This window comes from Saimiri boliviensis, chromosome 6 (genome assembly GCF_048565385.1).
Source record: "Saimiri boliviensis isolate mSaiBol1 chromosome 6, mSaiBol1.pri, whole genome shotgun sequence".
In the NCBI taxonomy this organism is placed as follows: domain Eukaryota; kingdom Metazoa; phylum Chordata; class Mammalia; order Primates; family Cebidae; genus Saimiri; species Saimiri boliviensis.
Window position 1 is genome coordinate 77,637,774 of NC_133454.1, and position 23,600 is coordinate 77,661,373.

At 41.5% G+C, this 23,600-nt stretch overlaps 2 protein-coding genes across 2 annotated transcripts; both read right to left on the reverse strand.

Annotated features, from left to right (window-relative positions):
* Positions 1 to 6,890: 6,890 nt before the first annotated feature.
* LOC101042305 (olfactory receptor 10A6) lies at positions 6,891 to 7,841 on the reverse strand. The gene has a single exon (XM_003919808.3). It carries the CDS (start codon positions 7,833 to 7,835, stop codon positions 6,891 to 6,893), a length of 945 nt encoding a protein of 314 aa, XP_003919857.1. The 5' UTR covers positions 7,836 to 7,841.
* A 14,112-nt stretch (positions 7,842 to 21,953) lies between these two features.
* Positions 21,954 to 22,871, reverse strand: LOC120364638 (olfactory receptor 10A3). The gene has a single exon (XM_039471035.2). It carries the CDS (start codon positions 22,869 to 22,871, stop codon positions 21,954 to 21,956), a length of 918 nt encoding a protein of 305 aa, XP_039326969.1.
* Between the last annotated feature and the right edge of the window lie 729 nt (positions 22,872 to 23,600).

Sequence of the window (23,600 nt, forward strand, 5' to 3'; positions counted from 1 at the left end):
CTTCTGGAAATGAATGACAGGCATGTGATCCAGCAAGAATGTATCCAGGGATTCTCAGGTATGTAAAGTTCAAACACTTGGTCCATTAGTGGGTACATGAATATTAATTATTGTTCCTTAAGTTATACATACACGTTTTCATATTCATTTTTGTATGTATATTATATTTTCAAAATAAAGACATGACCTACAGAGTCTAATCGTGGGGGCAGGGATGGGAGGGGGATTCTAATAGCGATGTTAGGTCAGTGGCAATGGAAATCACACTAGTGTATACTCTACGGTCAAGTTATTAATTTACAAAGTATGGATTTAATTAGTTAAACTCTCAAATGGCAATCTTTCCCTCCTTAGCAAGTTCTTGGGAGCCGCCTTGTTAGTCCTCCATTCTGATCACATTTCATTAGGATAAGCATTGGAGACATCCTTGCTGGCTTTTTACCACATGAGACATTCAAACAAAGAAAAAGTGTTCATCTTGTTTGGAAATAATTATGACAAACAATAAGTTTCACATACCACTAGTAAATTACGTGGCCTTGAAGAATTTACTTAATGTGGCTGAACCTGTTTCCTTATCTGCAATTAAGAGGAGTGTGGCAAAGACATTATTGCTATCGATGATAACCTGTCTTTAAAGGATAAACTTTGGACATGGGTGTGAGGGGCATATCTGAAGACTCACTCATGTCTATCTGGGCCTGATGAATTTGGCATACATCCCATTCTTCAGACTGCTGCGAGCTACTTTTCTTTCTTGGCTAGCAGATGGTCACCTTCTCACTGTGTCCTTACAGGCCGTCCTTCAGTCTGTGCATTGTCTGTGTTCTAATCTCCTCTTCTTTTAAGGACACCAGATTTTTTTGGATTAAGGCCAACCCCAGTGACCTTATTTTATCTTAATTGCCACTTTAAAGGTGCAATCTCTAAATATAGTCACATTCTGAAAGCTAGGACTTCAACATATGAATATCAGGGGACGCAGTTCAGCCCATAATGCAGAACATGACTAAAAGCGAGACTTGACTGTTACTCAGAAGCCCAGGCAGCTCTGCCAGGGGTGCGGGGAGGCAGCCGGGCTTCTGCTGCACTTCCATCTACTGGCAGCACACACAGAAAGGAAATGCTCCCAGTGGCTAGATTCCACCCATCATATCACTGGACTAAGTGAAAACATTCAGAACTCTAATTTTTAAAATGAATGTATTCATGAAGATCGCTGACCTTACATCCAGCTGAATAGTAATTAAATATATGGGGCTAACCTGACAGAGGATGGAAATGCTTTCTTTAACTTTTCTATTCAAAACATTGCTGATTCTTTTATATTTCGTTTTCTAGAGTCAAGAAAATGTCTTTCTTTTTTAGCTGATTTTTCAGCGAATTATAGCATACAGCAACTGGGTAATCTTTTGTGAGCAAAATTAAAACATCTGCCTTTCTCTCTACCTAATTTCTCTAAAAATTGGGAACTATTTATGAGTATTTGTATTTTATGGCAATATAGTTATTTGCATAAGATCAATAAGAATCTCTTTTCTTTTGTAACAGAACACGTTGGATACACAGGTTATTTTACCAAGGCTTTAACTGGAATGTTACATTTTCTAATTTGACCAAACTGCTTTGAGAAATTAAGGCTGACTTTTTAAAGCCAGTAGACATAGAAAAGATTGGCCTCACATCTTGCCCACACAGTTCCCTTAAAGGGTTCTTCAGCTTGTAATAAGTCGACTGTCATTTTCTGATGCACCCAGAAACCACAAGATATTTTGGGACCTTGAGAAGATAGGAATTCACCCAGTTTATACATGTGTTACAAGCAGTCCCAAGGTGAATCTTTGGCTTGGCTTACTAGTCTTGAGAGGTTTTTAAAAGTGTAATCTGAGATTCCTTATGAAAAATTTCTTCAAAATCAATGTAAAAGAGCCTATATGGCCAATCATTCTTCTTGTTGCACATTTTGCAAATAATCAGGCCAAATATAATGCTGACACTTATATAATCAATAAATTGGTCCTACTAGGTTTTATATTTGGAAGAAATGGGGAACTGGGGACAGAGAAAATTGTTTTCGAAGAAAACTATATCATACTTCTGATAAGATTCTAGCCCTGATCACTGTTTTTTAGTTTTTATCATTTTCTTACAATTTAGACTGAATTCTGAATGATTTCCCAGCTCCAACAATCCTGTAAAGAAAAAAGTGGATTTAATTTCCTTCATGATATTTTTAGTTGACTCCCCAGTAGAATAGGTTTTGTTGTTATTGTTCTAATATACAAATTTTTTAAAATTATAACTCCTATATACTACATATATCTCGTTTTACTTCTGCCAGGAAGACTAAACTCATGATACTTTGAAGACTAACAATGATTTAACAAGCAATAGCAACTACATACTTGACTGAGGTGTCATTTTTGCCACCTGTGATGCCATCTCAATTTGGCTTTTGGCACTCTTAAAATTCCTCATTGAAATATTTCCTTACTTCCCCTTCCCATGTGGGACAGTCCCATCAGGAGCCTTCTCAAACTGAAGGAGGAAGGATATGTATCACTCTAATCTAAGCAGAAATTAATCATTAATGCTTCAATGGAAAGATTTTCGATCAACAGGTGGGAAATGAGAAAAAAAAAAATTGCTCAGAGCCGTCTGAGTTATGTGAAGCAGGCAAAATGTGCCAGGCCCAGAGGAAGGTGTAAGTATGGCTCTGGGACCTCAGTCACACCTCTCACACACATACTCAGGGGCAACTGTTTAAAGACATTTTGTTCCTGACTAGCTGCCTTGCCCATTATCTTCATGTTCCTGGAGTTCGTGATACAAAGAACAATGTATAACAGCCTCCCAAAGTGCTGGGATTATAGGCATGAGCCACCATGCCTGGCCAGTTTTCTATTAATAACAACTATCAAAAATGTGAATGGAACATCCCTAAGATGTCTTGATCAGAAATTGCATGTTGCAGTTTCAAGGATAGAAATTGATATTAGAAAACTTCACTTACTTACAGAAACGACCTCAAATTCCTTCTCCTAATTTCTGAAAACACTTTATTAGAAATATACAAAAGTAGTATTTCATGGTCTTATCTAACACTTTGTTAACCTTTCTTATAATTATGGCATATAAAATAAAATACGTTTTTATCACAAAAATATCCCCAATTGCCTTCTTGTTTACTTATCTCTGTGTGCCACATACTGAACAGTTTTGAATATTGTTAGGCTTTTTATTGCATTGAAGACTGGTGTTTGGAAAAATAGCTCTTTTACTTATTTTTGTATTTATGTAAAGTTTATAATAATTATGTATCAGTTTTGTGATTAAAACTTATCATAAATATTTAAAGTAAATTAAAATAAATAGTAAAGTAATATAGCATAATCGCATTTTAAAATGTACAATTAGCAGTATTTTCTTTAAAAATAATTTTGGCTGGGTGCAGTGGCCCACGCCTGTAATCCTAGCACTTTGGCAGGCAGAGGCCAGTGTATTAACTGAGCTCAGGAGTTTGAGATCAGCCTCAGCAACATGGTGAAACCTCATCTTTACTAGAAATACAAAAAATTAGCCGGGCGTAGCAGCGTGCACCAGTAGTTCCAGCTACTCAGGAGGTTGATGCAAAAGAATTGCTAGAACCCAGAAGATGGAGGTTGCAGTGAGCCAAAATTGCGCCACTGCACTCCAGCCTGGGTGACAAAGCAAAACTCCATCTCTAAAAAATAATAATAATATTTCTAGCTTTCTTTTGTTTAGTGAAAAACCAAAAATGCAAATTTTTAAAAAGAAAAAGTAAATAATACTAGATCGCAGATTACAAGACACACTCTGGAATGCTGCAGTGGAGTAGGTCAACCAGCACGGACTTTCTTATTGGCAATTTGACAACATGCATCAAGCGTCTAAACAATGTTCAAAACCGCCAACCCAGCAATGCTTTTACTAAAGTCTAGTCTAAAGGAAATAATCGTAAACAGTTAAATAATTTTACTGCGGTAAAATTTTAAAATAATATTTGCTGCAGGAAAAATGCTGTGCATATGAATAGCAATGCTTTTTATGTCTTGGTAAAATTCAAAACACCTTAAATATCCAAAAATAGGGAATGTCCAAATAAATTATTTTTCATGTTCTAATGAAAAATTATTTATGAAAATTTTGTGATAACATAAACAATGTGTAAGTCGCTAACTTAAATGAAACAAATAAAATACACATTTGAATAATCCTATGATCCAAGTTATATAAAAAGCAAGATATATCTTCAAGAAAAAAAACAGTTGGAACTCAACAAAATTATATGCAGCTTTTCATGATAGACACTTTTTTCCTGCTTATTTTCTTTGAGAAGCATATATTGGAAAAAAAGTATCAACTTCTATATTTGAAGCAAGCTATATATGTGATTTGCTTTCCATTTCAAGTTTACTTGGAACATCAGCCACCTCTACGCCTCTTTGGTGAGGGGGGTTATTAAACTTAAATCTGTTCATATTATTCGTTGCTGTTTGCCTGGATTTTCTGGAGGGAAATCATAACTCTATTTTACTTGTAGGATATTATTTTTCTTGTCAAACTTTACTCATGACCACCATTATTACAGTTCCATAATTTCTTTTTCAGATCTAAACAGAAAAAATATAATTTAACATTTTCTAACGTTAAGCTTAAATATGTTGAGGAGAAAAATGCCAAATTATCCACTACATGGATGTGGATTGGGTTATGCTGTAGTAGAAAACCTAAAAAATATTGGATTAAACAAAGACAAGGTTTATTTCTCTGAAGTAGCAGTCAGAAAAGAAATAGGCAGGAGAGGAATGTTAAGGTCACCATACATTGCCATCAGCGACCCAGGCACCCTCTAGCTTAACGCTTGGCCTCCATAGGGCCTGGCTTCTCTAGTCATGCTATAACTTTAGTTGCAAGATAGCTGCTCCCTCTCTAGCCTCATGGCTGGTTTTTAGGTAGAAGGAAGGAGGACACTGAAGAGCAAAAAGGCCTTATTAACTAAGTCACATTTTTAAAGAGTCTTCATAGAAAGCCTACTCACGGATGTCTACCTACATATCACTAGTCAGAACAGTGTGGCACAAGCCACCTTTGTTCAAAAGAGAAACTGGGAAACTGGTTTTTAAACTGGATACACTACTGTCCTTAAGAATATTGGGGCTTTTTTTCTACTAAAGGAAAAGAAGAATGGGCATAAATTAGGCAACTGTCAGCCATAGTAGCCATGGTGACTCTAACTAAAAATCACCATGGAGAGTATGACACAGAAACGACATGATTAGGCTGTTAGGTGTGAAGCATACTAACAATTTCTATTCATCAGAATGACATAAAAATTTTAAACTATGATTAAACTTACCAGTGATTATTTCTATCTACTCACATAACATCACAAATGTATAAATTCCCAGCATATACTAGGGTTCACACACACACACACACACACACACAGACACAAATGTACAAATTTAGGATTAATGAGACCTAATTTCTTGTTGTAATTTCATAGACATCTTGCAAATGCAGGATTTTGTTTATCACAAAGGCAATAAAAGAGAAAAGTGTTGAATATGTGACCTTCTAGCATCTAATGACCAATATACTGTAAATCCTTCAAGAGCAGAGACTATTTCATTGAGATTTACCTGTCTTAAGACATCTTTATAAAGAATTTTTCTTAAGAAAAATTGGTTTACAGAATCAATGAATGAACAAAATCAACTAAAGACTGGTTAAAAGGACATTCTATATTTGGCTTCCTTTGTTTGCTTCTTTGCTGATTTGTTCGTTTTACATAAGCCTTACTTAATTGGTTCTTTTAAGAGCTATCAGAAGGAAATTTCAGGATATCAAGAGATGGGATCCAATCAAAGGCTTTTGCTGATGGCTGCCTGATGCCCAAATGAAAACAATATTATACAGCATTCAGGTATTACTGATAGTGACAGGAGGCAGCCAAATGCCTAAGCAGATAGGGGTGGGTCCCCAGTGAAACCCACCTCTAAACAGAAGGCAATTTAAAGCCTGAAAGCCAAGATACAAGTTAAACACTCAGACCAGATTGAGATATGACTCGAGGATAATAGAAAATAGGCACAAGGAGGTCATCATATTGACCAAGTTTCAAAAAAAAAAATAGTTTATAAGCGGAAAGGATAGCCATACAATAAATGACTTTTTAAAATAATCACGATGTTCTCTACTCAAAGCACTGAATATATATTCTAAATTAACCAGAAGAAATCTGGTTTTGAATTATAGTCTCTCTGGGTCCCTGAGGAGAGACATTGTGTTCCTCTCAATAAATAACTGCTCTTTTCTGCTTATTTGTAGAACAGATTTTCACTACAGAAGCAAAAAAATCTCGTCTCTTCATTGTAGGCTTCTTGGCATTCAACCTAGTCATTGGGGTAGGTTGGCTTCTCAGGTCAGTCTGAAGTCATTAAAATCATTTAGAAAAGCAACTCAGTAATATTTATGAAAAGTTGCAAGTTCATATTTGCTTTGACCCTTCAAACCTACTTTGTGAAAGCTATTCTGTAGAAATTAAATCACCAGAATTTATGAGTATATAAAAACAGATTATTTGTTTTACTATTCTCTTTTGTGACAAAAATATAACCATCAGTAAGTCTATTGCTAAACAAATTGTTGAAACTGTATTATACTCAATATGAAGGAATATTATGCATCTGTGAAAAAAACTAAAAATATTAACATATAAAGATGCTCCTGATGTGTAATCAAACTTGGAGAACTCAACAACTTAGTCATACTCATACCAAAAAAATGCAAACTTTTTCACCATTTATTAAATTTAGATTGAGTACAGTCAGGCAGTGACTAAATCTTACATGGCTTCTCAACAGTCAGACCGTGTGTAAAACCACTCGCCTTCGCCATAACTTTATCAAAGCCCTCTTCATCTCACTATTTCGCAAGCTGTAGATAAGCGGATTCAGCAGAGGTGTCAGAAGTGAGTATGACAGTGACATCAGTTTCTTGGTTTCTGGTGAGTAGGCAGATTTGGGCTGTAAATAAGTCATGCTGGCTGTGCCATAGAACAGGGCCACAGATGTGAGGTGAGAGGCACAGGTGGAAAAGGCTTTTTGTCTCCCAGTAGTTGAGGGCATCTTCAGGATGGTAAACATGACTCGAATGTAAGACAAGAGGATCAACAAGAAAGGAACCAAAATAATCAAAAAGGTGCCTGTGAATGCATAGATTTCAAACAAAAACGTGTCTGCACATGCAAGTTCCAACACTGCTGGGGTTTCACAAGATATATGGTTGATTTCATTAAGGCCACAAAAGGGAAAACTAGATACCCATGATGTTTGCACAGTACCTAACATAAAACCTAAGGCCCATGAAAATACAACTAATTTCATAAAAACTCCTTTATTCATAATCACTGGGTAGTTCAGAGGATGGCAAATTGCAGCAAATCGGTCATAAGCCATTGCTCCTAGGAGAAAACATTCAGCCCCACCAAAAAGAAGGATGAAATACATCTGTGCAAAACAGCCCACAAAAGAAATCATAGTTTTTTCAGTAGACAGGACCACCAGCATTTCAGGCGTAATGACTGCACTGAAACTCAGGTCCACCACAGATAAGTTCAGGAGAAACAGGTACATGGGAACGTGGAGGCTCTGGTCCAGGGAGATGATGACTATAATGATGGCATTTCCCATCAGGGTCACCAGGTAGATAATCAGGAAAACCCCAAAGAGCTGCCCCCGGAGCTCAGGAAAGTTAGAAAAGCCCAAGAGAATGAATTCAACCACAGAGCTTTGATTTTGTCTTTTCATTTTCAGTAGTGAAGTCATACATTGATTTTATGAACATAGTATACAAAGAATAAAGCCACAGTCCATTAACCAAAAGTTCCAGTCTGCATTCACCTCAGAAATTCTGGCAGAAGATGAAAAGAGGAGCCTATCCTGACAGAAATTTTCTTTGGCAATTTTAGGCAATGACAAATACTTGAATTATATTCCAAATATAAAAATAGAAATGAAGAATTCTGGCTCAGAGACCTTGTCTGAAAAGTACAAAATAATATCAAAGTTCTATTTCAACTGTACACCATGTAATTTGAAAATTAAACATAGCCTTAAAGGAAATATAAATACTTTATACCTTAGGTCCCAATCCTACAACATTGCTACAAGTGTTTTTCATTTTACTGAATTTTACGTAAATTCAAAGCTTAAGACCACAAAAACAAAATATAAAAAAGTCATAGATTAAAAAAGATATCCCAACAAATTTGATAACTTAATAATCCAGCGTTACAGCAAATTTAATATAAACTTATTTAAAATATTAATTAGATTCAAAGTGCCTATATATGACTTGGATAAAGATAACAATGTTCTGTAGAAACACAGAGGGGGTTTGCATTTTCAATGCAACCATATTAGGTGACCTATAGACTATGTGAATTGGCTTCATGCTTACAGATTTCTGCCCATCCGGGATCTGGCCAATTATATTGGGATTTACCTGGATGTAAAATTTTTGGGGCCAGATCTCCAAGGTCCATCCTTCTGACCATGATGACTTAAGAAGAAAACCATCTGTGGAGTAATTGTGTAACTTAAAATACTTCACTCTCTCGCCTTCCTCTCTTCTCTCTTCCCACTATACTTGTTATGAAAAAATTCATTTAATCATTAATTATTCAATGATCATTAATTAACCAGCGACCATTTTCTAGACTCTGCATCCTCAGGAATACATGTGAATCCAGAGCTCAACAGAGAGCTAAGCACAGCACATAAAATAGCTTCTAACCCCTTAACTAGTATGCTCCATAAACTGCATATAGATATAGATGTATGTATAGATATACACACACATATACACATGTGATTCAGCACATTGATTTCATAACATTATATGGCATAGAATATAATATATTATCTACATATCCTTTTTAAAGGAATATGTATAAAATATATTTTAGAGATTTATATAAATATAAATAGGTTACTATTTTTTATATTTTATATAATATTTTATATATTTTACACACACACACACACACACACACACACACACACACCTCACAAGAGCTTAGCTCCCAGAGGGCAGAAATGTTGTTAGCTTCTGCGGTCTATACACAATGCCTGGAACACTCCCTGGTTCATAATAGGCATTAAACCAGCATTTCTAGAATAAATGTATTTTAAAATTAGAAAAATCTAGACTCTATGTTTAAGGAATAGAGTGCCTAAAAGAAGTCAGCACAACATGTGCTGTAGAAATTTAAGTGAGGGAATGATGACATTTGAAAGGGGAGGGAGGATGAACAAACATAATCACAGGATGTCATGAACGGAAGCCCATTCGGCAGGAGGAAGATGGCAGGAGGAGGAAGACTGACTCACTCATCAGAAGGCACTTGATGACACCATAAAACTAGGATGGAGGCCTACTGCCCTTTGTGTGATGTTTTGAAAACCAGAGGAAATTCACTGTAAAAGATGAGGAAGCCCGGAAGACAGATGGACACAGCAAGTTGAAAACATACAATGTTGTCTTGAGTGTAGATCTGTAGGACACTAGCAGATTGGAGAAGACAAGTTGCTTTACATCTGAATTCATCCATCATCATGTATTAAAATCAAATGACTGTATATAACAACAATAATTGTATTATATTGTAGATGTCAAAAAACCTCCTACAATTATTAGAACAGATTCTGCAAGGCCAAATTATTTAAAATGCATTTCTCATGGCAAAAAAACAACTTGTATTCAGTTCCAACTATGTTAAAGTAGATTGGTTTTAAAAATTAGAAAATTTAGAGAATGCTATAAAAAATAGAAAATGTTTATACCTTAAAAGACCCTCATGGTGTTTTGGATAAATCACTGACAAGTAATATTTACACAGATCATTCCCTTCCCAAGGCTTCAGCCTGTCGATGGAAAGAGGTAACTGTTGGACTCACTGACCAAGCTGTCTTCTAGTTGCAAACTTCCAGAGTATGATGATTTATGCATGCAAAGCACTTAAACTTCTACTTATTGCCTGAACTTTTCTCTGAAAATGAAAAGAAATTGACTAGCATCAGACCAAAAAAGCCTACTGATCCAAATGTTTCAGGTGAGCCTAGTGACTCCTGAGCACTGAGCCATCCCTTCAACAGCATCTCCAACTATCAATGAGAATAACTATAAACACAAGACCCACCAAAAGGCACAGGAGCAGAATCTGCACTTTCCTATCTGTTGACTCTGTCTCTTTTTCATACTACTTAATCAGAAGATTACCCTGTAGTCAAAAGCCACCTATTCATAAATACAACAAAGTGATTCAGCATATTTATTCCATAACATTTTATGGCATAGAATTATATGCCCTGGAGAATCCCTCCCTGGAGAACATGAAATCACTTCATAGAGACCTTCCTGTATTTTTCTGTAATCACCAAAGAGGCTTAAACTTGGCCTCTCAGTTAAGAAAGCTCAAGAGCACAAACGTGGAACATCACTCCTTCATATGTCTGTGGGGAATGAGCACCTCTTCCCACAAGAGACTCAGTTCCTTGACTCAGTTCCATGACACCTCCCAGTAGGAGGCGGGAGCAAAGGCTGAATGAATGTTATCAACAGGGAAAGAAGGGAGGGGTGGAGTGAGGCTGTAAGCAAAGGCAGGTGACCTCGGGCTAGGGGATTCATGGGGATACAATGCACAGTTTGTGCAATGGTGAAAGACATGGCAAGCAGATTAAAGATGCTTTGTAGACAGCCTGGAAGCCCCCACCCACCACCACACACACAAGAACTTTTTAAGTTGGAGTGAAAATATCCTGACTGGCTTGTGTAACTTTGAGCACGTCATTCAACTTTCTGGTTCTATTACTTTCTCTGTAAAATAAACGTAACAATATTAATCTCATAGGGTATATATGGAAATCAGGAGACTAAGGGTTTAGTCTAAACTGGCTTGAGCAATAAAGGAGGCCATAGGATGTACAATTTGTGAGAAGTCATTAGGATGTAGAGCCATGAATTGTACATATCACATATTTTTTATTTCAATAAAAAGTGTATGAAAAAACAATTCAGACACATATTTAAAAGTATAAGTGGGGAATAATATTAATGTTAATCTCTAAATCTAATATGTCATTGATATAACAATAATCAAAATGTGGAGATTTTAACACACCTTTATCAAAGTTTGAGAGAACAAACAGACAACAACAACAAAAAATACAAAATGGAAAGATCTGAATAACAAAGTATTGATTTAGCAAATGGAAATGAGAATAAATATAAGACAGAAGAACACTTTTACCTCATTAGCTCTATATTTTTATCCCAAAATATCTATAGAATATTTACAAAAATTGACTATGTTTTATCAAAAAGAAAAATCTCAATAAATTCCAAAATCTTGTCAGTCATATACATACAGCATTCCTTGCAATAAAACTGCAAAAAAGTCCAAAATAGAAGAGAAAAAATAGTCTTAGAAACAAGTTAAAGACATGCTTTAAAAAACTAGATGTAAGAACTCTTATTCTCCTTTTATAAAAATTATATACATATATATATATACACACACATCAGTGTTTTACATATATAGAAAGAATCAGAAAAAATATTGACAAAATAATTTAGATGGTTACTTTTAGGAATGATGGGGTTGGGGGATGAAAATAGAGGTACTTGTGTATTTTTACTTTATACGTCTACTACTGCTTGAATTTGAAAGAAATAAATTAATTTTGTAATAAATAAAGGCAAGATTTTTTAAAATAGAAAATGAAGTTCAGATTTTTAAATAGCAGGGTAAAGACGGCACTGTCCTTATAGAAATTACTGCCAAACTGCAATATTAATGAGAAAAATAAACCTAAAAAATTATAAGAAAAATAAACCTAACCCATCTATATATGGTTTTTGTTTTTTTTACATGGAGTCTTACTCTGTCACCCAGGCTGGAGTACAGTGGCACAATCTCGGCTCACTGCAACCTCCACCTCCCAGGTTCAAGGGATGCTCCTGCCTCAGCCTCCTGGGTGGCTGGGATTACAGGGGCGTGCCACCATGCCCAGCTAATATATATATATATTTGTATTTTTAGTAGAGATAGGGTTTCACCACGTTGGCCAGGCTGATCTTGAACTCTTCACCTCAAGTAATTTGCCCACCTTGGCCTCCCAAAGTGCTGGGATTACAGGCATGAGCCACTGCGTCCTAGACTAACCTTTATATTTAAAAATAAAAATAGAAAAAGGACATAATCTTAACCGAAGTTACAATATGGGATAGCACTGCCAGATACAGTCAGAAGAAAGTGTGTGTCCTGCAGAGGGAATGCTGAAGGGGCAGTTCAGGTGAAGCAGAGCAAATGCCCAAGCAACATGGAGCTCATTTACCAAGACCAACCAGATTTACTAGTAATAGTGTGTATCTCCTTAAAAAACTTACAAATCAGTGCATAGACCATATACAAATATACCCATATGCATTTAGTATTAATGTGATCTGATTTTATATTGAAATTCCTTAAACACAAATTCAATCAACTCTATATTATTAGAAATAATATATAATAATAATATATAATAATAATTCAGATATTTATGTCAAAGTTCATATGTAATAAAGACCACAAAAAAATCAGCAAGTGTTTGTTTAACAATTATAAACCTAAAAACAGTTTAAATATCACATGGATATATATATGTATTGTCTATCCCCAAATAATATACACAAATTATAATGACACCCCTTCATTTAGCAGAATATTTATACCTAATCTTTTTTTTTTTTTTTTTTTTTTTTTTTTGAGACAGAGTCTTGCTCTGTCACCAGGCTGGAGTGCAGTGGCACAATCTCGGCTCGCTGCAACCTCCGCCTCCTGGGTTCAAGCGATTCTTCTGCCTCAGCCTCCTGAGTAGCTGGGACTACAGGCACGTGCCACCACACCCGGCTAATTTTTGTATTTTTAGTAGAGACGGGGTTTCATCATGGCCAGGATAGTCTTGATCTCTTGACCTTGTGATCCGCCCACCTCAGCCTCCCAAAGTGCTGGGATTACAGGCGTGAGCCACCACGCCCAGCCACCTAATCTTAATTAACATCACAGTATCAGTATTTTACCCCTTTCTTGCCATTCTTGGAGCAGAAATTAAGGACAGTAAAATTGTATGTGATATAGATTCAATAAGGGGTTCTCATGATTCTCTAATAGCAACATTAAAATAGAAAGCAAGCATGAAATGATCCATATTTTGCAACATGTAAAATGATTCACTCAGAAAAGTCACATAATTAGTGATGTCATTCAAGGACATTACAATCATTTACATTTGTTTCCCAAAATAAAACAGGAGTCATTCATTGTTTATAAACAAAGTATCCAGGGACATTTTGGCCTTGTTAACTAAAAAAGTGTCTGAGATAGGTCTCAATCTTTTATCAAGATTGAGGATATACCTGAGAAAAAGAGACACAAGCCACAGTAGAATTTGTGTCCTGCACTTTTTCCAGAGAGACTTCTGAGGACTTCAATTTTTAAATTTTATTTATTTATTTATTTTTGAGACAGATTCTTGCCCTGTCACCCAGACTGGAGTGCAATGGCACAATCTCAGCTCACTGCAACCTCCACTTCCTGGGATCAAGCGATTCTCCTGCTTCAGTCTCCCAAGTTACTGGGACTACAGGTGCGTGCCACCATGCCCATCTAATTTCTTTTTGTATTTTTAGTAGAGATGGCATTTTACTATCTTAGCCAGGATGGTCTTGATCTCCTGACCTCGTGATCCATCCACCTAAGCCTCCCAAAGTGCTGGGATTAGTGGCGTGAGCCACCACACCCAGCGGACTTCAATATTAAAGGGAAAAAGCAGGTGGGAGGGGAAGGAGGAAAGTAAAAAAACAGGGGAGGGCAGACACCTGAAGCTAGTGGTTATATTTGAAGGCTTTGATTAGCACTCATTGAATCCACATGTTGCATGTGAAAAGGAGGGCACAGAGGAACAGTCATCCACGCACTTGTCTTGTGCTCAGTATATCTGCATTTTACATAACATGAAGTAAACAGAGTAGAGGAAGACGTCAAATATACATTTGTCTCAGGGTGGGCAGAGGGACAATTTCTCATCTCCTTCTGTCTGGTACCTGTAAGGGTCATTGCCAAGTTTAAAATGAGGAAACTGAGGCCAGTATAAGAAAATTAAATGCCAATTTATTCAGCTCCTGGGCGAGGTTCCATGGTCCCAGGGAAGGGGGCCAGAGAAGTCTCGCTGACTTCCTAAGGCATAGGGTTTCTATAGCTATAGTGAGCGAGGAGGAGCAGGGTGCTCCGATTGGTTATGGGGAGCGAGATTCAAATCGAGTCGGGCTGCCATTGGTTGGCAGGTTGGCGGGCCAACGGGGCAGGGCTAGGTGTCGAGTGCAGAGCCTGGTGCAGGGTGCAGAGGTAGGTGCTGAGTGCAGCGGTGGGTGCATTGCCACGCTGGGGGAGCTATGTGGCAGAGCTAGGTATTGAGTGCAGAGCCTGCTGCCGGGCGCAGAGATGTGATGTCGGTTTGCAGTGCCGAGAGGGGTGGGTGTGTCCGAGCTCCTGGCGAGGCAACCGGCCTTACATTCCGACCCTTTTGATGATGTAGGACACCGCTTCTTTCTGGCTACTTCCTGCTGAATAGAGGCGGAATGAGGAGAGGGGTCAGTTGGGTGGTGCCTCGGTTGGGAGCCAGACATAGGGGTGAAGCAGCATTTGGTTTATAGCCACCCTGGAAATTTCCCTCATGCGGGCCTGTAAAAACCTGAGGAAAAAAGGGGCTAGCATTAATAGGAGACAAATTACAATAATGGGAGTGATAATAGGGGTCAGCCAGGTAAGTATGGGGGATTGCCACCAGTTGAGAGGCAAGACTGATGCATTCTGCTTTTTTCGGAGGTCTTCTTGGAGGCGATAGAGAGTGTTGACGTTCTCTTCTACAAGGCCTGTTTCATCGATACAGTAGCAGCACCGTTCCTGAAGAAACAGACAGGTACCTCCTTTTTCTGCTGTTAGCAGGTCAAGGGCCTGGAGAGTTACCTGGGTTCTGGAGTTACCTCGGTTCTGGAGAGTTACCTGGGCCAGCAACGTGATTTGTCGCTGGAGGGAGACCAGGGAGGCGGCTGACGCTTCAGTAGCCACACGGAGCTTGTCCTCTAGTTGAGTGGCTGAAGTGACACTGTAGCCTAGGGTGCCGCTTCCTAGCCCAGCCGCCACCAGAGGGAATGCTAGAGAGAGACCAACGACCATTGGGAGAAAGACTGCTCATCGGTCTTGGTGATTAGGGGAAGGTGGAAGGAGGGATAGAAGTTCAGCCTGTCCGTATACTTCTATCTGTGGGACCAAAGTGACAGGCACACAAGGGAAGGGAAAGGAGGCATTAATAACTTTGGTTAAGGTTCCATTACACCAGAAGTATCCTCCTGGAGGCGCATAAAGGGAGGATTTTACTTTTACTGTGGTGTTGCAGCTGGGGCTGGAGCTGCTGGCTGTCCCATAGCAGAGGGAAAGATTTTGCGAGTGTACTTTAATCAAGGGGATATCTGTTAGAGTGGTGCCGGGCCCCGTAGGTGATTGTGACAGATTGAACCCGGACCTGAGGGGAACTGCCGCTAAGGGGGGGGTTGCTGAGAGAGGCACATACAAAGTAGTTGGTGATATTCTGGCTTTAGTTAAATTTAACATGTTGGCTCCCTGCTGTACTAGAGTTAACCAAGAGAAAGGTTGAGAGGTGCTATCTGAGGGTTTGAATTGGTTAGTTAGGGTGGCTCCAGGTATAATCTTCATAGACTTTACCGGACACTCCTGCATCCCAGCGGCTGTGCCAGGGGTCATGGATGTTGAGGGCTAAGGAACCATTGCTGAAGCAAGTGAGCATGTGATTGGGACGGCTTGGAGGCTGTGGCTTGTGCATAACACAAGAGCTGTATGGGCACCCCCCGTAGGTGGGGTTCCACCAATGACAGTAGTCCTTGGTTTGGTCATATAGAAAACACAGCCCGTGCCGAAAGTGAAACCCATGATCATGATCGAGTCCGGCGCTTTTACCATGTGGGATGAGGATGGAGATAGTAGACTGACAGCCGCCTGTTTGGCAGTTTGCCTGTGCAAGATAATGGGTCCTGGTGGTGGGGCCCTCAGTCCAGGACTCCTGGGCTGCAAAGATGCTGGTTTGAGCTCTCGGAGAATGCTGTCTCCTGGTTGGAGAGGTGTCACTGGGTGGGGGTCTTCTGGTCCTGGTACAACAGGGAGGGTGCGATCGGCGTGCTCCCTAAGTGGCGGAGGAGAGAGGGAAAGGGGAGGTAGGAGGCCAGTGGGGGTGGTTGTACGGGTAGATTATGGGAGACCAGGAAAGGCCGGCCAAACAGCAATTCAAAGGGGCTGAGGCCCGCTGGCCCCCGTGGGGCGGCCAGGACCCGGGCCAGAGCAAGAGGTAGGAGTGTGGGCCAAGAGAGTTTTACCTTGATGGTAAATTTGGCCAAATGGTCTTTGAGAATGCCCATTCAACTTTACCCGACGACTGAGGGTGGTAGGGGATGTATAGTTTCCAGGAGATGTTGAGAGACTTGGCAACCAGTTGAACCCACCTGGGCTGTAAATGCTGGACCGTTGTCTGACTGGATAGTTGCAGGCAAGCCGAATCGAGAGATGATTTCTTGAACTAAGAGGGAGGCCACCGTGTCCGTGGTTTCCCTGGAGGTGGGAAAGGCTTCAATCAATCCAGAAAAGGTATCTACAAAGGTTAGGAGGTAGCAGAGTTTTTTGTGAATGGGCATATGAGTAAAATCAATTTGCCAGTCTCGGGCCAGCAGGTTGCCACACATTTGGTGGGTAGGAAACTGTGGCCTTAAGCCTCTCTGAGGCAAGACCTTAGAGCAAGTAACGCATGCCTTGTGTACCTGCTTGTTCGTTGCAGACCTGGCAAGAAAAAGAGGGGCTGTACAAAGCGGTGTAATGCCTTAGGCCCTATATATAAGGATTGATGGATTTCAGCAATAATTTTAGGGGCCTGTTCCCGGGGAAGGGCAATTCTGTTATTTAGGAAGATCCAGCCCTGTTTAGATTCTGTTCCCCCCTTTAGTATAAGGGCCCGTTTTTCTGACGGTGATTATACAGGCTGTGTGGCCGTGGTAAGGAAGAGAACAGGGGTAAGGGATAACTTGGCATTAAAGGTCTTGCTGCTGTATCTGCCCACACATTGCCCTGGGAGATGGTATCATGCTGGGCCCCGTGTCCTCGGCAGTGTATGACTGCAACTTCCTTGGGCAATGATAAGGCCTGCAAAAGGTTGGAGATCTGTGTAGCATTGATTATGGGGGTTGGGGTGAGGAGTTAAGACAGGGCATGGCATCGGTCAGGAGTGGCAGTAGGAGGTGGGCAGATGATGGGCTTGAGTGTGGGGTGCCAGTGAGTTGGAGAGTAGCCCCCACAGTTTGGAAAATGTCTCGTCCTAAAAGGGGGACTGGGTGGTATGATTAAAAAGGAGTGGGAAAAGGGGTGTCCCTCGAGGACACAGGCTAAAGGATGGGATTGATTAGGACAGGAAGGCTTACCATTAATTCCCATGACTGAAACCTGGGAAGGTATGCTAGGTCCTGAGTAGGAAGGCAATACAGAATAGGTAGCCCCCATGTCCACTTAGGAAGGAAATGAACTTACCTGTAGGTAATACCTGTAGCATTACCCTGGCCTTGGCGAGGGTGATGGGGGTCCTTGAGTCCGGGCCTTGTTAGTTCTCCAGCAAGCCAAGAAGTTCCAGTGATGGGATCACTTCCTGCGGACCGGCCGGCCCTCCGCATAGAGGTGTGGGGGGTGAGCCTGTAGTCCGGGATGGGCAGGCAACCCTCCAGTGTTCAGCCTGTTCGCAGCTTGGGCAGGGTCTGGGAGGTGGACGAGGACAGGGGCACTGTTGTGCCCAGTGTCCCTTTTGGCCACATTTGAAGCAGGGCCCAGGCAGAACCCTTGAATAATTTTGGGAGGGTTTTGATGGACCCTCTCCACCAGATGCTTGGTGGGCTGCCGGCCTCAGGGCTGCTACAAGAGCTTAGGTTTGGAGGCTCACCTTTTGCTGTAGATGGGCCTGGCAGGTGGCCTCAGCCTTTTCCTCTTGGCCATTAAAAACTTTAAATGCCATGTTTACCAGATCTTGTATGGGAGTTTGGGGGACCTTCTCAGCCTTTTTAAGTTTTTTCCTAATGTCGGCTGCTGACTGGGAGATGAAGTGAGTGGCTAAGACTGTAGCCCCCACTAGGGAGGCCGTATCCAGTCGAGTATGGAGAATCATAGCATTAGTTAATTGGTCTAGGAAGGCGGCGGGGTTTTTAGTAGGGCCCTGAGTTATTTCCCTCAGCTTATCATAATCACCCACTTTTTGAGCCACGCTCTGCATACCCACTAGGAGGCATTGTAGCATTTGGTCTCTGCGGCGGTGGCCATCTTGACCCGTTTGATAGTTCCAGTTTGGGTCGGCCTCGGGGACTGCCACTGCCCCCACCGGCATTTGGTTGTCTGTTAGATGTACCTGATCAGCGTGTGCCCGGGCTGCTGTAAGGATTAGATCCCGCTCATCTGGGGTGAGGGTGGAGGATAGGATTACATACGTGTCATGCCAGGTTAGGTCATATGCCTGGGTAAGATAGCGGAACTCTTTGGTGTAGGCAGTCGGGTTAGTGGAGAAAGACCCCAGGCGCTTCTCGATAGCCGATAGGTCAGAGAGAGAAAACAGAACGTGCATTCGTACAACTCCCTCAGCCCTGGCTACCTCATGCAAAGGGCAGAGGAGTGGGGGGTTGTGAGAGCGGGTACGAGCACTGACAGGGAAATTATATTAGGGCTTTGGGGAGGAGAAGGAGAAGAGGGAGGAGGGAGTTGAGGCCCCACATAAGGAGGAGGGTTGGTAAAGGGGGCAGGGCCGGACAGGTCTTCCGGGTTTTCGGAGAGCACAGAGCCGGGCAGGGCTGAGGGCAAAGGCAGGGTTTTGGCTAACAGGACCTGAGCAGAGGAACAAGAAGAGCAGAGGGCGGGTCGGGAGCACAGATACCAAAAGGCCTGGACATAAGGGACCTCCGACCACTTGCTGTTTCTTTGGCAAAAGTCATCTAAATCTGTCAGGACACTGAAGTTGAGTGTGCCCTCTGGAGGCCACTTAGACTGGTTGTCCGGAGAGTACTATGGCCAGGCCATGGTGGAGAGGAAGAGCAGCCTTTTCTTTTTTATGGAAAAGCCCAGTTTGGGTAAATTTTGGACTAGACATCCCAATGGCGACTTGGGGTCTAGGCGGGATTCCTGATTACCCATAGTTCACTGTCGCAGGGTAGTCAGGGGTGAGGAAGGGTTATAAAAAGATATTATATCCAACACGGGCTGAAATACTTCTGTCCCGGAGGGGGTGGCTGAGAGAACCTACAAAATTATAATAAGAAAAAAAAAGAGACAGGGCTAGAGCTACTTGCCACATGACAGAATTAGAGGAAGTGAAAAAGAGACAGGGCTAGGGCTATTTGCCACATGGCAGACTTAGCATGAATTCAGTAAAGGTTCCCTGCAGCCAGTGATCTGTTATCCACTGGAGGAGATTCTCCACTTTAAGGGAAACCAGCTTGCTCCACGCTATGTTGGCTAAGAGTTGGACAAATTGAGCAAACTGATGGGTGAGACAGAACCCCATAGAAGGTTGACAGACAAAAGGGGTGGGGAGACCAGCCTGATGCCTTCCCAGCCACATCCCAGAAGGGATGTTTCAGGGTGTTTTGGCTAAGGTGTATCTGTATAACCCCCGGGCCTGGTCACTTTCAGGTCTCTGAGGTGAATCACCATTATGCCTTATGACATCCCCATAAAACCATGGGTTGAGGCCCACACAAGCCCTGTAGTCGTTAGGCCGTGGAACTACACTTAAACTCACTCACTCAGTCACTCGTGCCAAGGTTAGGAGGAGAAACTGAAAGTACGGTTACTTAATTAACGAGAGTTTATATGCCAAAGGGTTGGTTTGAGATAGACATTTTAGTGGCCTAAGCTGGGGGTTTGGTCCTGCTGTTGGGCAGGGCCCGGGTTCGTAGACGGGGTTTCTGATTACCCAAACCTTGGCCGCTGCTGCAGAGGTGATCTGAAGGACGCTCAGCGTCCCGGACCGCACTACTGACCACTGGAGGCTGCAGGAGGGATCAGGAAGGTGGGGACGTCTCCCTCAGATTCCTGTCCCCCGGGAAACCCCTTACGGGGAGAAGACAAGAGTGTAGGGCCGTCTCCTCTACGCTCAGGTCTCTGGAACAGGGCCAGGGCCTGGCCCATGGCGAGGAAGGAGTCCCTGACGCAGCCACGATTACGGGCAGGGAGTCCATGAGGCAAGCAGTAGGAGAGGCTATGGGTAATAGTCTTACCTAATGGCGGAGTGGCTCCCCGTATTTGTTCCTGGTCCGGCTTCGGGTGGAGGAGTCAATTTCCCCCAGCAGGGGTCCTTACAACTCCTTCCGGGTTTTCAGCACCACTTGTAAGGGTCTTTGCCGAGTTTAAAATGAGGAAACTGAGGCCAGTATAAGAAAACTAAATGTCAATTTATTCAGCTCCCAGGCGAGGTTCCATGGTCCCGGGGAAGGGGCCAGAGAAGTCCTACCGACTTCTAAGGCATAGGGTTTTTATAGCTATAGCGAGCGAGGAGGAGCAGGGTGCTCTGATTGGTTACGGGGAGCGAGATTCAAATGGGGTCAGGCCGTCATTTGTTGGCGGGTTGGCGGCCGACGCGGCAGGGCTGGGTGTCCAGTCCAGAGCCTGGGGCCAGGTGCAGAGCTAGGTGTTGAGTGCAGAGCCTGGTGCGGGTGCAGAGATGTGATGTCGGTTTTGGGCGCCGAGAGGGGTGGGTGTGTCTGAGCTCCTGGCGAGGCAACCGGCCTTACAGTACCCATGAAGATAAGCTGTGAATTTACATTGTCAGGGTGAGGGAGGTAACCTGGGGAGACAGGTGACCTGCTATCCTGTAGCTATCCATTTCGGAACAAAAGGAAAGGTAGTTTTTTTTGTTTGAGTCAGTTTCTAAGCTTAACTTTTCCTTTTGCAAAGTGAGTTTGGGGTCCCAAGATTTTACTTTCCTGTCACAAGACTACAAATGGAAACTTTATAAAAGTTTCTGAATCAGTGGTCTGTAAATGAAAAAGATACTAATATTATCAAATGAGAATTCAGGAAACTTCACACGTAGCTCTCTGGTCTCAAACACTGGATAAATATTTGGAAAGATACCAAGAGAAATCCAGTTTGGGATTATAATTTGTGTGATTTTGTGAAGTGGAACCATTTTGGGCCCCCCAAAATAGAAGCACTTTTTTTTTACTCATTTGTGGAACAAATTTTCAATCCAAAAATAAAAACCTTATCACTCTATTTGTTTGCCTCTTGAAGCTCTACCCTGTTACCAAAGCACAGTGAGCCTTCAGATCAGTCTGAAGAACTATAATGATTTTGAAAAGTAATTCTGCAGCAGCTAATAAAATTTATAAACACAGATACTCCTCATTCTATCAGCCTCATGGTAGCATATCTATCAAACAGATACAAAGGCATTGGTATATATGAACATATGGAACAAGGCATTTATTGATGCATTGTCTTAATGACAACAATCCAGTAGCTACCTGGATGTTCATGATAGAGAAATGGATGATAAACTGTTGTATCATATGTTATGAGAACATGCCTATCTACTAAAAACAAGTGACAGCAGTTCTTCGTTGAAAGAGATACATTTTCAAATATTAAAAACTCAACAAATTTAACATATTTACAAAATAATGCAATCTGTTTTCACGCTTTATTAAATTTAAACAGAATTTGTTCAGGTAGTGGCCAAATCTTACACAACTTCCCAACACAATCAGACTGTGTGTAAAACCACTTTTCTTCACCATAGTTTTATCAAAGCCCTTTTCATCTCACTGTTTCTTAAGCTGTAGATGAGCGGATTGAGCAGAGGAGTAAGCAATGTGTAAGCCAGTGACATCAGTTTCTTGGTTTCTGGTGAGTAGCCAGATTTGGGTTGTAAATAAGTCATGCTGGCTGTGCCATAGAACAGGGCCACAGATGTGAGGTGAGAGGCACAGGTGGAAAAGGCTTTTTGTCTCCCAGTAGTTGAGGGCATCTTCAGGATGGTAAACAGGACTCGAATGTAAGACAAGAGGATCAACAAGAAAGGAATCATAACAATCAAAATGGTGCCTGTAAAGGCATAGATTTCAAATAAGAAGGTGTCTGCACATACAAGTTCTAGTACCGGGGGAGTCTCACAGAAGAGATGATTAATTTCACTGGGGCCACAAAACGGAAAACTAAATACCCAAGTGGTCTGCACAGTAGCCACCATGATCCCTGAGATCCATGAGAACATTACTAATTTCATAAAAACGCCTCTGTTCATAATCACTGGGTAGTTCAGAGGATGGCAAATTGCAGCAAATCGGTCATAAGCCATTGCTCCTAGGAGAAAACATTCAGTCCCACCAAAAAGGAGGATGAAATACATCTGTGCAAAACAGCCCACTAAAGAAATCATGGTTTTCTCAGTGGAGAGCACCACCAGCATTTCAGGCATAATGACTGCACTGAAACTCACCTCCACCACAGATAAGTTCAGCAGGAACAGGTACATGGGAACGTGGAGACTCTGGTTTAAAGAGATGGTGACTATAATGATGGTGTTTCCCATCAGGGTCACCACATAAATAACTAGGAAAACCCCAAAGAGCCGCTCCTGGAGTCCAGGAAAGTTAGCAAAGCCCAGGAGGATGAATTCAACCACAGAGCTTTGATTTTGTCTTTTCATTTCAGTAGTTGAATCTTCTGTTGTTTTTATGGACCTGGTATATCAAGTATGAAGTCACTCACAATCCCATAGTATGAGTTCGAGTCTGGAATTCTTGACAGCAGATGTAATGATAAGCTCATTTTGACAGAACTTCAGGTTGGCACTTTTGAAGAATGGCCAATGACTTGTAATAGTGAATCTTTAAGACATAAATAAAGAAACAAAGTATTTTTGGTTCAGAAATCTTGTTTTTAAAGTACAAAATAACAGTCAATGTTATCTGGCAACATCTTTGTTATGTAGATTGCTCCCTCTCTCTCCTCTCTTAATGCCAAGTTCCCTTTTAAAACCCCTGCTTTCTGCCCAAAAAGTGAAGCAGTGTCCTTAAAGGCAGGAGCCTGTACCTCTTCCCTTAATTGGATTCTGCAAGCAGTGAGCAACTGAACCTGCGTTGTGGTTACATCTGGATTGGGAGCTTGTCTGGAGCTTGGATGCAGTCCTAACTCTGCCAGTGTTTCCAAGATGGGTCCCTGCCTCTCCTTGCACTTGGGTTCCCCATCTGTATGCGTTGGAAGCAGCAGAATGATCCTTTCTGGCTCTGACATGGGTGTTTCTCTAATTGGTTGATGGAAAACTGCAGGCTTCAAGGCCTCAACTTCAATCAGATGGGAGCTGGGCTGAAGGGAGCGTGGAATAGTGGTGGGTGGGCACATAGGCAGCACACATGCCACCTGAGTCCCTTTGGGC

Excerpts from the sequence above, each read along its gene's own strand:
- LOC101042305 (XM_003919808.3), bottom strand. The coding sequence starts at position 7,835 with ATGAAAAGACAAAATCAAAGCTCTGTGGTTGAATTCATTCTCTTGGGC.
- LOC120364638 (XM_039471035.2), bottom strand. The coding sequence starts at position 22,871 with ATGAAAAGACAAAATCAAAGCTCTGTGGTTGAATTCATCCTCCTGGGC.